An 18,409-nucleotide genomic window follows, 5' to 3' on the forward strand; every position below is an offset into this window, starting at 1 on the left:
CACTTTAGTGAGAAGTGTTTGGGTTTGTGGCATAGCAAGTGATGGTAGGCAGTGAGTGCTAAGAAAGCTCCATTCTTACAGAGTTTGGTCTTCTTATCCACCCTAATTATGTCAGGGAGGTGGTTTGGGTAGGAGTGTGACCGGCTTGCTGGGCTGTCCCTGTAGCTGTCTTTCATGCCATCCCAAGGAAGGTCTCTCAGGCTAGTCTTGTGACAATGTGCAGAATGGGCTGCCCCGGCCAGTTTCTCAGGTGGGGATTGGAGCGTAGCTAGAAGTCAGGTGGATACGCTGTGGTGACAGTCCTGATGTCCCTTCACACACTCGCTGCCCGTTGGGAGTGCTCTTGTGGGGATGCTGTTTTTTGTGCTGTAAAGTCGCTTGTGCAGAAGGACGTCAGCGTGGGAGGAAGCGTTGCGGGTGGGAGTCCCTCCATGGCAGCCCAGTCTTCCAGCCAAGCTCCTGTGCTGTCATTTGCTTGCGTGTTGACTTTCCAGCTTGCTTTGTCACCGAAGTGAAGGATTTCCATCTTCAAGAGCTGGCTGGACTGAATGCATTTGTAAATCAGTTACCAGCTTCGCTTCATAAACCACTCTGAATTTTTCTCTACATTTTGGAAATTTGAATTAATCCAAATTCCTAATTCTGAAGTTCAATTGATGGTTATTTTGTGGCTAATGTAGATGAATTTGTTACCTTTTCATTATTTCCTGAGATGTTTTTGAAGAATTTTCCCACTAGAACCTTTATATTCTCCACTCCAGAATAAAGAGCTGCATGGCCAGCAGAGGGAAGAATCTGCTTCTGAGCCCTGGCACTGTTGGATCCCAGCAGATTTAGAACCAGCACATTTGTGGAATAGATGAGCATTGCTGTGTGGAAATGGGACACAACTTTGATTGCCACTGGACACCAGTGTCCTTGTTCAACACGGAATTGAGCCATGAGTCTCAATCGCCATGGTTAATGCTCCAGAAGAGATGGTAATCTTAAGAGTGGAGAAAAATGATTCTTAAAGAAGAGAGGGAGCCACTGCCTAGATTACCTGACGTCTGCAGACCTTGTCCACGTGTCCCTGGGTGGTGTGTGGAGAATCACCAGTCACCCCCAGGTGTGCGTTTCTCACCTGGGAAGAGAGTGCTCTGGGCCTCCAAAGCCATTGCACATTTACACAGCGCTCTGTCAGCGTAATTATGTTATGAGATTTGTGTAGCTGGTCTATCTTAAGAGAGCCTCTACTGATTAGCATCAGATATACTGCTAGTGTCTGGTAAGTAATCAATAGTGGAATTGTTTTAAACTTTCTGAGAAAGCAAGCACAATATGTATCTTTTGTTTTATGCAGTTGCTGTGATTGGCTGATAAATATTTGTCAAAGAAAGAAAGAACTGAAAGCTCGCACAGTATGGCTTGGATGTCCTGAAAAGTGTGAAGAGAAACATCCCAGGAATTCTATAAAAAATCAAAAATACAATGTATTTACCTTTATCCCTGGGGTAAGACCATCCTGTTCTTGACGGGTTTTATATCAGAGGTTGCTGGGTTCCTGTGTCCTGGGCAGACCCCACCTGTGTCCTTGCTTTTGCACCATTGCTGCGTTGAATGGCGGGGCGTAGAGCCTGACTTGGGAAAACCTGCAGTTAAGCTACTGCCTTCAGTTCTTGATGAGCATCGTTTATATTATCGAAGCATGAGTATAGTCCTGTGGAGCTCATGAAGAAAAGCCAAATGAAACCATTAGAAAATAAGGCATAAATTTTGTCTGGCTGGGAATTTATTTAGAGGGAAAAGTGGGATGTAATGTTAGGGCCTTCCAACCAAGTTCACAAAGAAAGTGAAATAATTGTTTTTTAAAATAACACAGTAATTAAGTATTTATCATGTAAGTATTTAAATATAGATGCCTGTGTTACTTCACATTTTAATCAGATCACTAGTTAACTTTAGTTAGATGTTAGGCAAAATTTGAAGTTTAAATATTTTATTGCCTTTTTGTTATTACTGATAATTCTGGCTCAGATTATAAAATTGACCTTTTATATGTTTGGAATAGCTGAATAATTTTACATTCTGTATGTCATCTCTTTTAATACATTTATTTCTCTTTCTGAAGGCAAGAAAGCTCATGCTGCTATTTCTATATCAGGTTTTTTTCTGTGTTCTAGGTGTTGACTTTTCTGTTTTGCAAGAAAAGCTTCTGGTTATGTGGAATAGGGCGGTTTTTATCTTGCATATTTTAATTTAAGCATCCTGCTGACTTTATATTGGGCATTGATCTGTTCTCCCTACCCCTAATCCCTATCCATTCATTGGTTGGCAAATGCTTGGTATCTAATGTGCTTTTTTATTAAAACACAGAAAGCTAACAGCCCCATAATTAAAAGACAGATCTTTTGTCAGGATAATAAAGATGTAAACTGTCTTTCAAGGCAGATAAATATTCTCCTCTCTGTTGAATGAAGTCCCTGTTTTCTCCTTTGGTTTAAATTATTAAATACTCACAGGTTGGCTAAGCAGTATACAATTTCATGAAGGTCGCCGGGTTCATGCCGTAGATAGTAGAGTATTGATGACATAGCTTAAAGCCAGAAGTGCAGCTTAACTTTGGTCAGCATAAATCCGCACAGGCTGCAGACCAGCTGCATCTTGGAAATACCTGTTGATGTTTCTGTGCAGTGATTCCCGTGTGCACATTTTTTTCCTTAGATTGTCTCTGAAATTAGTCTTTTCATCTAAAATGTAGTATTTTAGAAACATTTGGTAATTACACAGTAGGAATTCTAGCCATTTTTAGCACGAATGGCAGTTTCTGAATTGCTAATAGATATAATTTATGCTGAGATTTTAAAGAAATCACTGAGGAAAAAGGGAGCCTTCTTTCCTGCTGAGATTAATTTATGAAATAATACAAAACATTTTTAGACAGCAGTTGAACATGTTTATGAATATAAACATGTTATCAATGTAGCTGATTTTTTAGCTTCACACATAACAACTATATGATGGTGTGGGTAACTTTGTTATGGGAAACTGGCTCCAGACTCTGTCAGCAGTAAATCCCCGTGCTTTCCAGGCAATCAAGGGGCCATCCAAGGGGATGCTGATTTCAGGCTGCAGGTTTGCAGCTTGGATTATGGTCGCAGTGTGCTGTTTGAATTATTTACGTCTGTGAACATGAGTTTATTCCCTTTGGTTTTCAATTTAAATTTCCTAATTTGAGACATTTGTAAGTAGAAGTCTGTTAATATAGTAGATTTTGGGTTTTAGTCTTTAAAGATGACTCTCTTTGAATTAAAAGTCAAAGAAAAACTTTCAGTGTTGGTATTGGTAAGGTTTATATTGAATGATGAGACTTGAAAATACTTTGAAGACAGCTGCCAGAAGACTAAAGAACCTGATTGGCAGCTGTCTTCCTGGATGTTGGTGTGTGACGTTACATGTTTTTATCTTACCATTTTACATGTTTCGAGGTAGATACATACTCACAGGAGGTTAAAGCAGCGTGTCCTGTGATACCACATCTGTGTATTTGGCTTGCACACTCAGGCTTTATAAAACCTGGGCATCCATCTTAAAAATGTGTCTAGTAGAGCTGACTTTTTTTTTTTTTTTACCATTTCATATATGTAATGTAAATATGATTTATATGACTTTTCCATTGTCGGATTTTCTAAGTTGTTATGAAGATGTTTGTGTACTTACTGACTTGCTAATCTTGGGAAGGTTTTGCTGTTAGTGGCTTTGATGTGCATGTAATGATATACAGATGAAATTTATGAAAATGTCATTAAAGAAAAATAGTTTTACAAGAGGACACTTTTTTTTTTCTTTAAAAGACTTTAAAAGACTTTTAAAAGACTTTTATTTATTTATTTGAGAGGTAGAGTTACAGAGAGAGGGAGAAACAGAGAGAAAGGTCTTCGATCCTCTGGTTCATTCCCCAAATGGCTGCAACAGCCGGAGCTGAGCTGATCCGAAGCCAGGAACCAGGAGCTTCCTCCAGGTCTCCCACACGGGTGCAGGGGCCCAAGCACTTGGGCCATCCTGTGCTGCTCTCCCAGGTGCATTAGCAGAGAGCTGGATTGGAAGAGGAGCAGCTGGGACTCGAGCCAGCTCCTATACCGGGTGCGGGTGCCACAGGCAGAGGCTCAGCCCACTGTGCCACAGTGCTGGCCCAGGAGGACATGTTTGACACAGTTCAAAGTTGTAATGGTCACACTCTTTTTCAGTTTATTTTGAATACCATTGGGGAGGGCCTTTTCTTATTATGTGGGATAGCTGCTGGAAAGCCACCTTCAAAATCCGCTGATAGAAATGTAGTTGTATACTGTGCTGATTCTAATTATTGTGATGCTGATTTTTTATTGAAAGGATCATGTTAATTTTCTCTTTTTCTTTTTAGGTTTTATATGAACAATTCAAGTTTTTCCTGAATCTCTATTTTCTGGTAGTATCCTGCTCACAGTTTGTACCAGCATTGAAAATAGGCTATCTCTACACCTACTGGGCTCCTCTGGTAAAAGAAAAGACTTTTAAAATTAAATTAAATGTTTTAAGTATTTATAATATAATTTTAAGTTTTGAAATGGTTAAAGGGTGAATTGACCAAAATGTGGTGTTGTAGCTGTAGGTCATTGGACTGTGTGGCTGCATTCTGCCAAGTGCCCGTGAGCCCTGCAGTGGGCAGCTGCTGCCTTGCGTACCTCCAGGATCTGGGGGTCTCCTCTGCCCAAGAGGCTGCAGGTGTGCTGGCTGGAGAGGACTGGCATCGTTGGCCATCCTGTCCCTGTCCTGGGGTCCCAGGTCATCCACCCTGGCCAGTGCCCTTTTGTATTGATGGAGCTGTTTGGGGGTGGTGCAGGGGTTGAAGGGTCTGAAGGGTCTGTTGGGATGGGCTCTGGACCACCGGGCCTGGAGATGAAAACCTGAAAGTATTGGAATGCAGTTCAGAAAATTTCTCTCTGAAAGGCCAGTGATTCTGACAGATGAGTGTTTCATTTAAAACATCCTCCGTCTTGATGGTTTTATGCTGTGTGTTGGTGGTTTTCATTGATTTTCAGCTTGTATAGACTGTAGAAAATGTACTGAAGAGTCTGGGTGGGAAATAGTGGCTGAGGCAACTCTGAGTGCAGTGCTCAGGGGTCCCCCTCAAAATAGTGACTGACCAAAAGGACAAAGAATGTCCATTATGTCTTTGATGATGAAATTATTTAAAAAGTCAAATGTCTAACAACACATTTTTTTAAGCTCTGCTGCGTTCGATGCGCATGGTGGAAATCTATCTTTATAAATGATATTTAGAAAAAGTATTAATACTAAAGACGTTTATACTAGAGTAAGTGAAACAAGTGGGTTAAAATAAGTGTGGAATGAAATGCACACTCTGTGGCCTGCCCGTGTTAGTGGACAGAGACCAGGACACTCGGATTTGTGTTCTGAGGGAGAAGACAGTCGATAAACAGAGTCACATGTGGGGGAGCCCGCTGTGGCCTTGAAAAACTTAGAAAGTGGGTAAGATGGGGTCGGGGTATAGGGGATGATCAAGAAAAGCTCTTCAAGGGGGTGATGTTGAAGGACATCTGAATGAGACAGAGCCGGCAGGTTTGGCACGGGGAAAGCATGTTGGTGTGCTCCAGGAGAGCTGGCGTTGTCCCTCTGGGGTGGTGGGTACAGGAGCTTTGGTTGGAAGGAGGTCAGGGGGTTGGAGATCAGTCCCTGGAAGGCTCTTGGACTTTATTCTGGTTGGGATAGGAAGCCGTATGTTTGTGTATGTTGACACAGATAAAGACACCGTGCAGTGTAGACAGCAGAGCTTACAATTGCTGTTACAGCTGGGTCGGTATGGAGATAAGCTGTCTTCTCTCTCACTTTCCAGCCTGTTAAGGGTTACTTCTCTGCTGAATATGAGATAATAATTGCTGTCTGTCAATAATTTTACTAGTTATTTATGTGCCATTAAAACAATATGCAGTATTGTCTTACACGTTTGAAAATTTTTCCAGTAGTTAAAGTGCTCTGTGTGTCCTATTGCAGCATGCTTTTTGGCTTTTAAATTGATCCATGTTGACACATGATCTACTTTGTTCATTTTTCACTTTGCTCAAGTATTCTGTTGTATGAATGTTCACAACCGATTTTTCATCACCCTGGGAAAGCGGACATTTAAATTGTTTCTAATTTTTCACTATTACAAACTTATTGTAAAGAATAATTTGCTTGTCGATGATTCCTTCGCTTGTGTGGAAGAAATTCTGCATGTTGTATCCTCCGTGGAAGTCTGACTTGCAAAGTGCTATGTGTAGGGTTAAGACATTGCTAGAGATAGCTTCGTCCCATATCAGAGAGCCTGGGGTTGGGTCCAGGCTCTGCTGCAGCTTCCATGTTCCTGCTGACATGCACCTTTGGGCAACAACCATGGTGGCTCAAATACTTGTGTCCTTGTTATCCATGGGGAAGACCTGGGTTGAGTTCCCGGCTCCTGGATTTAGCCTGGCCATGTCCTGGCTGCTGTGGGCATTTGGGGAACAAGCTAGCAGGTGGGAATCGGTCTCTGCCTTTCAAATAAAAAAGTGTTAAAAAATTTAAAAATTGTTGATTTTTAGTTTGTAGAAATTGTAGAACAAAGGAATAAGGGTGAGAGTGTGGGTGGGAAGAATCACTATGTTCCTAAAGTTATATTTATGAAATACATGAAGTTTGTATACCTTAAATAGAAGTTTTCTGGGGGAGAAAAAAGAAGGAAGGGTAAAAGCCTATCCCAAAGAGGGAAAAAAACATTATAGAACAAGACGATATTTATTAATACTAAAAATACAACTATATTTGTGATTTTTATGTGCATATTTTAGCCACTTTTTTATATCCATAGCTTCATACAGTTGTTAAGTTACTTACCACTTAAATATTATTTGCAACTTGCATTAAAATTTAACTTACTGATAGTCTGAGAACAGATTCTTAAAAATCTAAAGGAAAATTGATTTCATTTGCCTTTTGATTTTGTCTTTTGTCCTCATTAGTTCTGATTTAACTAGCTTTTTTGACCAAAGAGTACTTCAGATGGAGTCTTCATGAAGAATTTTATTTGATTTGCTTACAAGATTAATTATCTGGGCCATACTTGGTTTAAAGTGTGAGTGTCTCTGTTCATGTATGCAGTCACACACAAGGTCAGTCTTTACACCAAGGCAATAAAACATTTCTCTGCTTTCTCCATTTTCATATGAGCACACATTTCCAGCTCTAGCTTCAATTTATATTCTTTAGCTTAAGTTTTCAACCTTGAATTTCATTTTTAAAGATTTTCTTATTTGAAGGGCAGAGTTAACAGAGAGGGAGGGGGAAGAGAGAGCACAAGAGTGAACTTGCATCCTCTGCTTCACTCCCCAAATGTCTGCAGTGGCTGGGGCTGGGCCAGGCTGAAGCCAGGAACCCAGAACTCTGTCCGAGTCTCCCACGTGGCTGGCAGGGGCCCAAGCACCTGGGCTATCTTTGCTGCTTTCCCAGACGTATTAGCAGGGAGCTGAATCAAAAGTGGGACAGCCAGGACTTGAACCAGGATGTAGGTGGCGGCTTACCTCACTGTGGCATAAGGATGGCCCCAACCTCAAATTGAAAACAAAAATTATTTGTGTATCTGAAGGGCAGGTACACACATGGCGTGCACACACACATGCACACATGCACATGCAGAATTCCTATCCACTGATCATTCCCCAAGTGCCTCACCAGCAGGAGCTAAGTTAGGCCAAAGCCAGGAGCCAGGATTGCCGTCCAGGTCTTCCACTTGGGTGACAAGGACCCATGCCATCGCCAGCCACATCCCAGGAAGCTGGAATTGGCGCCTGGGCTGGGACTGAAGCCCAGGCACTCTGATAATGAGGTTGCCAGCATCTGAAGTGGTGTCTTAGCTACCACACCAAGTGTTCACCCCACATGTCAGATTTTTTGGAAGTATTTGATCATTCATTCTTGTTTTTTAAATGTAAGAATTGCTCTTACTGTATTTTTTGTTTAAGCACCTCAATAAGAAACTACTTCAGTATTCACATAGAGAATACTGTTATTGTTACAAAGACAAGTGAAAGATCCTCTCTCCTCTTACCATGTTAGAGTGCCTCCTGGTGCCTTGTGACTTACCAGGCTGAGTTCTCACACCCCACGTGTCATCCTGTTAGATTTCAGAACTGGTTTACTTTTAAGAACAATTTTCTTTTGTTCCTTGGTTTAAAAACAGCCCCAATTTATGCCTTCTCTCAGATAACAAATGCTGAGTGTTGTTAGTCTGTATGCTTGCACTGTTAATAAGCCTTTAAACCTTGGATTGAACAACACTGTTAAAAAGTTGGTGTACGCATCAAACTCGCCTTCACATCCAAGAACCAAGCTTAGGTTATTTGGCCCTTTGATCCAGGGTGTTTTTAAGCTTCACAAACCTACAGGCATCCAGTACAGAAGATGTTTTTATTAATCTAGGCACAGTGAAAGGACTTCTCCACATACAGTGAGTCTGAAGAAATGTCTTTAAGGAAGACTATTTAAAAGGATGCAGATTCTAAAACGTGTTTAAGTCTGTTAATGGAAGGAAATATTTTTCAAGGATTTCTTTTTTCACAAGCTCTTGAGTTCTTGCTCTCTGTAGTGGTTCTTTTTTCTTTCTCTCTCTCTTTTTTTTTTAATATTTATTTATTTATTTGAAAGAGTTACACAGAGAAAGGAGAGGCAGAAAGAGAGAGAGAGAGGTCTTCCATCTGATGGTTCACTCCCAGATGGCTGCAATGGCCAGAGCTGTGCCGATCAGGAGCCAGGAGCTTCTTCCAGGTCTTCCACATGGGTGCAGGGGCCCAAGGACTTGGACCATCTTCTGCTGCTTTCCCAGGCCATAGCAGAGAGCTGGATTGGAAGTGGAGCAGCTGGGACTAGAACCAGCGCCCATATGGGAAGGCTGGCTCTTCGGGCTAGGGCGTTAACCTGCTGCGCCACAGCGCTGGCCTGTAGTGGTTTTGAAGCACAGTTACGTAACAGCGTGCAATGTTGTAACATACGGTTATCTTTTTGACATCTTTTCTTTGCTGCTTCTTCGAGTCTGTAAAGTTGTTCATGAAAAAGGAAGGGATCAGTTGACATTTCCAGGTGTATTTTAGTCAAAAACCTGCCAATGAAGCAAAAGAAATTAAAAAAAAAAAAACACACAAAAAACCCCCACCTTACAGCTGACGTAAAATCATGTCTGTTGTCAATTTTTTCAGAGTTACTTCAAACTTATTCTCTCTGTTAACTAAAATTGAGATTTTTTTTTTTTTAAAAACAGTGGTTTAATTAATAATCTGTCTATTCCTCTGGGCAATACTGTTGACTACCCTTAGCTCTGAACTAACTACTGTTAAACTTTCTCATAATAGAAAAACTGAAAAGGAAGTGTTTTGTTGCATTGTCATCATGTCTGAATGAAGATTACTTTTCATATTGTTCAGCTTTCAGAACAGTTCTTGCAAGAAAGGCAGTTGTATTTGGAATTACAGATTTAATGCTTTCTCAAAATTAATAAGGTGGAATAGATCTATCCATGCAGAAGATTTTTACATAAAGGAAAATCTGAATCTGTGGTTTTTTTTTAACACTGTCTTCCATGCAGAGCATGAGATTTTGTTAATACACAGTTGGCACAGAAACACTCTCAGATTTCCAATCTGATTTTAAAATCTTCCCTTGTAACCACACCGCTTTGTGGGTGTCTCTGGTTTGGGGGAGGGGAGTGGGTAAGGTGTGAAAAGGACAAGTGAATCTGATTACTTGAGCCTGCAGTCCAGAGCCAGTGCTGTCCATGGCCGTGCAGAGCTTCCTCATCCTCAGTGAGAGGTGCAGGCCTGCTTCTCCTCAGGTTTTTGTGATGTTTAGGAGAAGTAACTTGTTTAAAGTGCTTGGGACAGTGTGCAGTGTATGATACACACTCAAAGAGGAACTGATAGTGTACCGATAGGCTTTCTTCTTTCACAGAAATGTGTATGGCTTTGGCACTTGCCCCATGTGGCTGCTGGGGTGTGTGCAGACCCTGGAGAACGGCCGTGGCACAGCCCAGACCAGCCAGTCTGACTAGCAGGCTCGCGCACAGACTGCTGCCTCAGGGTAGCTGTGTTTCACTGTGGCCTTTTTGTTTCCAGGGTTGGTTTTTCTAGGGAGCAGTGCTACAGCTTGCTTAGATCTCTAGCCTTGTTGGTACTGAGGTATCTCATGGCAACCAGTAACTGGAGGTAACTGCCTCTGCCTAAGAGCTGCTGTGATCCCATGAAGGATTCAGGAGTTGCAGACACCTGAGGAGGAGACCATCATTGTGGACTCTGGGGGTAAGGAAGGAAATGTGATGTCAGCTTCCTTCCCCTCCAGTCTCTTGTGCTCAGAGGTTGCCTGTAGGTTGTTCTTTGGGGTACATGAGCTGGGAATGGGTGTGATGGTAGTGACATCTCTTGGCTGCTGTTGATCCTACGTGAGTTACTTATTCAGATAAACCTTGGACTTGGAACCGTGTCCTAAAACAGCTCCTCCACTCCAGCAGTCCTTGGCCGTGCCGAGTGCACGCGTGTAGAGTGCTTCACTCTGGTGTTCAGAAGTTGACACCTGCCCCTGAATTCCATCTTCCATGATAATGTTCTTTTAGAAGCAGGAGCTTATTTTCATGGACTCTCTGAGTTCCAAGAAACACTACAAAATAGCACACTTTTGTGCTTTGTAATTAATGAATGCAGAGTCTAACACTTATTATCTTTAAGTCATTGGCTTGAAGGGGTGAAAACTAGACTCACCTAGAGAGTTTAAATAACATTTATGTCTGTGGCCTGTTCTCTGGAGATTAGGGATAAAGGTATACATTTCAGATAAGACCTGAGCAGATCTGGGTTGTAGCAAATCTTCCCAACTGGTTATGATATACTTAACTGATTAAAAGCTCATTTAATGTACTATGTACGATATATAGATAAAATAGTCTTGGCAGTTGTACTCATTCTCTTGTCGCTAGGTGAACTGGTGATTACTTCATCCTGAACATGGTCTGTAATATTCTGATCCATGGGAATGGCTGCTAGGAAGTGTGTTGTCTGGATGTGAAGATGCGTGTTTTTCATGTGGCTGAAGAGGACCTGTGATTTATAAACAATTTGTGTATACACAATGGTGTTGTCTGCCGACCCAAGACCATCACAGTAATGGAGCATCTTGAAAACCAATGGGACATTGAGTCAATGGAACACAGTTCCTAGTTTTTCATATTTATGGTGGGATCTTTGATTTTTTTCCTTTAGGATATTTCAAGCAGTAAAACTGTTTGATTAAATGTGTGTGAATTTTAAGTGTTTGGAGAAGACTGAATTTCTTAAAGCTGTTTTTGGAGTATCTGTTACTTTGTCTTTTAACATTGATTTTGTTTGTTTCTCTTTCACTAGCTCTAGTTGTAGTAGAATAATGAGACGTGCTCAGGGTCTTCCTTATCTCCAGTAGTTTCTTTGTGTCTCAGCAGTCTCCCGGGGCGGGGGGGGGGGGGGAGCACAATTCCCCAGAGTGTGCTCTTCCCTCTGTCCTGGAGACGTCTGGTCAGAGTGCGGAGAATTGCTTTGTCCTTAAAGTTGTGTGCTTCTCTCAACTCTCATCACCCTTCCTGGTGATGCCTTCCCCCAACACCAGGAACCCAATGGCTGCTCCCGCCATTTGTATTCAGTGTTGAACTCAAGGCAAAATAAATAGGACAGTAAGGCAAGCAAGAGAAGCGGAAGACACGTAGGCCCTGTACACAGGAAAACCCAAGGAGTTCCCCCCCACATCCCCAGATAGACAGACTGAAAAACTGGGTTAGCAAGTGTGCGGGACACAAGATAAATCTTCCATATTTACTTGGGTTTTGTACACTTGCAGTGACCCTCTGAAAGTGAAGTTAGGACAGCAGTCCATTTATAGATGCATCAGAAAGAAAAAAATACATAGGGATATAGTAGCTAAACTGCATAGTTATAGACTGGAAACAACAGAATGTTTTGAAAAATGAGATCTGAAGAAATGGAAAATCATCCCATACTCATGAGTGGAAAGACAGTATTGTTAGGATAGCAGTGCTCTCCATATGAAGTGTCAGCAGGCTTTTTGTCCCCTCAGAAATGGACAAGCTGATCCTAAAATTGATATGAAAATAAAAGGTACCCAGAGTAGTAAATACATCCAGAAAAAATAAAGTTCTAATACACATACTTACTGTAGTAATCAAGACAGCACAATAATGACACAAAGAGCAGGATGTAGACCAATGGAATATAATAAAAGAGTCTTTAAAAAAACTGTGGTGCTGGCGCTGTGGCTCACTTGGTGGGCACTGGATTCTGTCCCATTTGCTCCTCTTCCAGTCCAGCTCTCTGCTGTGGCCTGGGAGGGCAGTAGAAGATGGCCCAAGTGTTTGGGCCCCTGTGCCCACATGGGAGACCAAGAGGAAGCACCCGGCTCCTGGCTTCGGATTGGCGTAGCTCTGGCCATAGCGGCCATTTGAGGGGTGAACCAACAGAAGGAAGACCTTTCTCTCTCTCTCTCTCTCTCTCTCTCTCTCTCTCTCTCTCTCACTGTCTAACTCTGTCAAATAAATAAAAATAATATAAAATAAAACTATGGCAAATAGATTTTTCTTTAGAGACTTTTTTGAGAGACAAAGATATGGAGAGGGAGAAGGGGAGGGAAAGACAGAGAGGTCTTCCAGCTGCTGGGTACTCCCCAAATGACTGCAATGGTTGGAGCTGGGCCAGTCCAAAGCCAGGAGCTGAGCTTCTTCTGGATGCAGGGGCACAAGCCCTTGGGCCATCCTCCACTGCTTTCCGAGGCCATAAGCAGAGAGCTGGATCGGAAGAGGAGCAACTGGGACACAAACTGGGCCATATGGGATGCTGGTTCCACAGCGGGAGGCTTAACCAACTACGCCACAGCGCCAGCCCCTGGCAGATAGATTTTTGATTAGGACATCAAGGTGACAAAAGAGCAGTCTTTTCAATTAATGATACTGAACAACTTGAAACCCACTTAGAACAGCGTTGGAGCTTCCTACACGCATGCATATAGAGTAACAGAGTGGACTGTACACGCTCCTCTGAGGACTGCAGCTGGAGGAGGCCTGGGAGACAGAAAAATCTTCCTGACCTTGAACATCAAAAGCCCAGTGAGAAAAGAAAAAATAAGTAAATGAGATTTTATTAAAATAATTTATGCGTCTGAGGACACCATCAAGAAAGTAAAAAGAGAACCAAATAGGAGAAAATATTTGTAATGTTATACTTAAAATTCACATAGTGAACAAGCTGTTTGTTCTAGAATAAATAGCTTTCCTTTCTCAGTGTCAAAAAAGACAGCCCAGTAAAATGTGGGTGGAGGCTCTGAATGAATACTTGACCATGAAGATGGACAGATGACCCACAAGTACGTAAGAAGATGCTCAGCCTTGCTTGTCATTAGGGAAATGCAATTAATTAGGCTGCTTTAATAAAGAGAGCATACATTCGAGTGTTGGCAAGGTTGTGGGTAAATTAGAACCTTCATGGGTTGCTGATGGGATTGTAAAGTGGTAAAACCATTTTGGGGAACCCCATGTGGCAGTTCCTCAAAGTGTTAAACACAGAGTTACCCTGTCACCCGGGAGAGGCAAACTCAGACACAGAAAGTGGGTCCCTCATTGCTGGGTCCTGGTTGGGGAGGGAATGCACAGTGACTGCTAGTGAACATGGGAATTTCCTTTTGAGTGTGAAAATATTCCAGAATTGCATGTGGTGCCAGTTGTACAGCTCTGTGAATGACTGCAGAACCATGAATTGTGCACATTCAAAGGGTTAATTCTGTGGCTAGTGCCTTATCTATCAACAAAGCTTCCGTTGGAAAAATAAAATGTGTGCCAAAGGACCTAAGTGAGGATCAGACTCTGCCCGTGAGCGATTGGTTACCTTCAAAAGGGCCTCTGGCAAATAATGGGGCACATCACCCATTTCATGGCTTCTTAGTGAGCCCAAGAATGGCTTAGGGTCCTTCTCAAAGCCATGCTTCCAGGAGACACAAGGAATCCATGGGTTAAATTCAGATCAGCTCCATCCTGGTGGTTCAGGAGACTGCTGGAGTGGGAGGCACAGCCCAGGTTTGTCTGTGCTGAGGGTCGGGTAGCATTGTGCCTCAATAAAGAGCATAACTCAGGGGGCCTCGGGGGAGGACACCGATCCCTGGAGGACTGAGGTTGGAGTGTGGCACGTTGGCACAGTGGTGATGGGAGAGCTGAGGCGGGCCTGCATCCTGGAGGCTGTGGAAAGGAGTTGCTGCCTTGGGCATTGCCATGATGGCAGTGGCAGTGGGATGTGTGGGGACCTGGGCCACAGGCCCGAGGTTTGAGCCCCATCCTGGCAGTCTGGGGATGACTGGAGAAAAGGAAGCAGCCAGAAGGGCTGATCCTGGAGGCCTCAGGGCAGAGCATTGACGAGGAAGAGGGAGGTGAGCAGCGCTGCAGAGTCAGGAAGAGGTGGACGGTGTGGTGAGGGCAGTCACAGTAATGTGGGGCCGTTCCTGAGGGCTTGGGGCTGAGGAGACATCCGGGGCCGGGTCAGGACAATGACACAGGCTGTGAGGCTGATCTTGGATGGGAAAAGGAACTGTACCCTCTGAGACCGCGGAATGGGTATGTAAGTGATAGCATTCCAGGGCCTTTTAGCTAGTGAGAATACTGTTCTGGTGAAACGTGACATGCCCTCTCCACTGGCCCACCAAATTCCAGAAAAGGGGCTGAGATAAAAGGTGGAAGCAGACTGGATGGAGCAAGCCACTGTGACGGGTCGTGGCACATTGCTGGGACGTGTCAGGAAATGCGTGCATACCCCGAGAGACATGGGCGCTAGCCACACGTGAGTGCTGTCACTGGCTTCACAGTAGACTGCAGATGCACAGAAGGAAACGTCAGGTTGTGAAGGTTTTGACTTGAATGTGAGATGGAGCGCTCTGCACTCAGCTGTGCCCTCGGTAGCGGTTTGTGAGGCTCCGTGAGAAGGGCGCTGGGCACGAGGATCATACCTGCGAATTGTTCTGTTCCTAAGTGCTTTTATTCTGTCGGATTTAAATGTAGCAATTAAGTGTAATATTTTTATGTCAGTCATGGTTAATTTGATACTTGAGTGCCTCAGTGTTCTAAATATAATTCAGGGTTTATTGAAGCCTGTTGATTTCCTTTTCTTTGGGTTACTAAGTGTCTTCTGATACGTAGCTTGATGTACATATTTCGGTGTGAACTTACAGAGTTTTCTTAGGTAACTAAGAGTTGTAAATCTTTCACTATGTATCGTATTCCTTTTGTAATCTTTAATTGTTACTCTTTTTTTCACTTTGTTTTAGATAGTAATACAATTTGAAAGAACAAAGTAAAGCTAAGTAACAAAAATTTCCTTGTGTTTTTCTGTATAAATCCAGTTTTCTAAAATCCCTTGTTTGTTTTGCAGGGATTTGTCTTGGCTGTTACTATCGTGCGGGAAGCCATTGATGAATTCCGCCGTTTTCAGCGTGACAAGGAGGTGAATTCTCAGCTCTACAGCAAGCTTACAGTGAGAGGTTAGCACGCACTTTGCAACCCTGCTTAATGTGATGATCATTTTAGAGTTAACAGGTGAACATCATAATCCTGTTATTGAAAACAGTACACAACAGCATATGCTACCAAGTTAATTTTCTTATGCATGCAATTCAGGTTTTTTTTTTTTTTTTAAGGGAAAGGTTTATTGTTGGGTGGGGAAAGCCCAAGTGGGGTGGAGGGCGAAAGAGTAATAAGAGAGAGAAATCAGGACACATCTGGGAAGCAGGTCCTGCTATACCTTTGCAGGGGCAGGGGAATGGGAGCGGGAGCAGCGAATCTCATTAGGGTGGGGGTAGAGCTGGCACCTGTGGTTGGGCCATCTGGTCACCTGACTTGTAGCAGTGGCAACAGGCCACAGATGGTGCCACTGATAAGACTGAGCCATGGTACCAACATTCCCCCTTTTGCTTTTTTATGAAGCAGGCGTTGTATAGGATTACATTGGCCCAAAAGTCCAGGAGGGGCAGCAGGATGATGATCTGTCTTTAGAGCTACTTCCTGCTGCCATGGGGTGATGATTACTCTCTGCTGCCATGGGGCGATGTCTCAAGCTGCGATCTCTTGGGTGGGGAGTTGAGTATATCCCTGGAGCAGCATTTGGTTGACTGCCTGGTTGGTGAAGGCTTTGGTTTGTTCTGTTATCACCTCCTGTAGACACTTACACAGACAAGGTAGTGTAAAGGCCAGGGTGAGAATAGCAGCCAATGGTCCTAGGATTGGCATTAACCAAGTGATGAGAGGATTTCATGGAGGAGAGGAAGTTGGGGGGCGGTCTCTGGGGCCTAGTGAAGACTGTCTGATGGGTGTGGTTTTACGTGGCCTGATTGGTTAACATAATAACACTGTTAAGGCCCATGTATCCCATAGTACCATGCCTGTTAGTGAGGTGATATAGTTTTGGAGAACTCAAATGGCATCAGCTGAGGTCTCAGTGGACCCAGTGACCTCCTCTTGTAACTGTTGGAGTTGATAGGTTGAGATAACATTGTGGCCCAAAGCTGTTCCTGAGATCCCCACTGAGGAGACAGAGGCTGCAAGGCTGATCCCAATCAAGACTGGGAGAAAGGCCGCCCCTCTCTTGTGAGGAGAAGGGTTTGTCTGTAGCAAAATTCTGAACGATCATACAGTGTTAAGTGGGGGAGAGGCCCACCAATACACAGGTGTTGGGAGTACAGCCATTGAAGTACGAGTAAAGGCTATGATTACAAAGGAATGAGGCCCTGAGTGGGCTAGACAGGTTCTAGAACAGGACAGAGTCATTATTGGAGGACATGAGAAAGCTGCTGTCTAAACCACGAATAAGTTTTCCAGTTGAGAGGCAAATAGAAACTGACAGAAGGGGCTTGATAATTACCAGGTGGGCTTTCAGGCCTTGCCAGTTATGTTTCTCTTTTCACATGGGGCACACAAGGGAGGCCCTCCTTGGGAAGGCACCTGGTTGACTTCCGTTACCTACCTGACCTGGGAGGAGAGCTGGCCAGGTAAAGGCAGGTGGCATTTCTAACAGGAAACTCACAGTACTGCCCGCGATGTTGCTGACCCTACTTGGCCATCTTTGGAAGCTGGGCCAGATGAAGGGCTTTTCAGCGTAGAGCAAACAAGCTCTGTGGCTCTGACCTGGGCTTCCTTTGACTCCAGGGCAGGTCCATTTCCAGTGACCCAACTCTTGCTGGCAGGAGCTGCCAGGGCTCTTCATCAGCTCACTTCCGCTGAAGCCCTGGCTTTCCACATTGAAAGCCACTGCAGTGGACTGACCCTCAGGGTAGATTTTTATTCATTCTCTAGATACGTGGATATATGTGTGTGTGAATACTCACGTTTACATAATTACGCATATATATCTTTTTATTCACATGCATACACAGCACACACCTGCATACGAATCGATATTAACAACTAACACTCTGTTACACTGCTTAGAGACCTGTGAACCCTCATTGATGGCTCCACATTTTCTGTGAGGCACAGTAGTGCTTTATGTCAAGCACATTCTTGACGTCACAGTCCTGCACCGTGACTTACCGAGATCTTTGGGGGCCAGCATTGTGGTGCAGTGGGTTAAGCTGCCACCTGCAATGCCAGCATCTCATGTGGGCTTCACTTCTAATCCAGCTCCCTGCTAATGGCCTGGGAAAGCAGTAGAGGATAGCCCTGTTGTTTGGGCCCTGCACCCACATAGGAGACAGAGATGAAGCTCCTGTCTCCTGGCTTGGGCCTGGCCCAAATTCTGGCTATTTGGGGAGTGAACCAGCAGATGGAAGATCTCTCTCTCTCTCTCTCCTCTATCTCTGTAACTCTGCCTTTCAAATAAATAAGTATTTAATAAAGATGGGGGTGATGTTTGAGCATTGAAAGTACATGCCTTGACCCCGTGTGGCAGCTGACACATGCGCCTGAGGAGCCTTCATCCCAGACCTGGACACTTGCTTCTCCCTCTCCTCCTCTCCTCCCCACACCAGGCCTTCCGCTCCCCTCCCCTCCCCTCCCCTCTCCTCTTTTTTTTTTTTTTTTTCTTTTTTTTTTTAACAGAACTAGAGAGAAAAGTTACTGAAATTTATATGGTACAAGAGACTTGACCAAATCTTTGAGGTGTCACCTGTCTCTTGTAACACTGCTTTTCATTTGTATCTGTTAGTTGATAATATAATTTATCCAGTGAATAACATTACTGTATTTTATCTTTGATTGTTTCTTATGGTGTAATATTTCATTATTTCAGTGTTCTTTTAAAACTGTCTAGTTCATTTGCTTTAAAAGATTGATTGATTGATTTGAAAGGCAGAGCTATGCAGA

General features: G+C 43.5%; 1 protein-coding gene across 1 annotated transcript in view; it reads left to right on the forward strand.

Annotated features, from left to right (window-relative positions):
- ATP9B (ATPase phospholipid transporting 9B (putative)) overlaps positions 1 to 18,409 on the forward strand; it is a 259,712-nt gene that overhangs the window by 35,898 nt on the left and 205,405 nt on the right. The window contains 3 exon segments of the mRNA XM_062201824.1: positions 1,343 to 1,493; positions 4,400 to 4,513; positions 15,486 to 15,594. Coding sequence (XP_062057808.1) covers positions 1,343 to 1,493; positions 4,400 to 4,513; positions 15,486 to 15,594 — 374 coding nt within the window.

This window comes from Lepus europaeus, chromosome 9, assembly GCF_033115175.1.
Source record: "Lepus europaeus isolate LE1 chromosome 9, mLepTim1.pri, whole genome shotgun sequence".
NCBI classification, from domain to species: domain Eukaryota; kingdom Metazoa; phylum Chordata; class Mammalia; order Lagomorpha; family Leporidae; genus Lepus; species Lepus europaeus.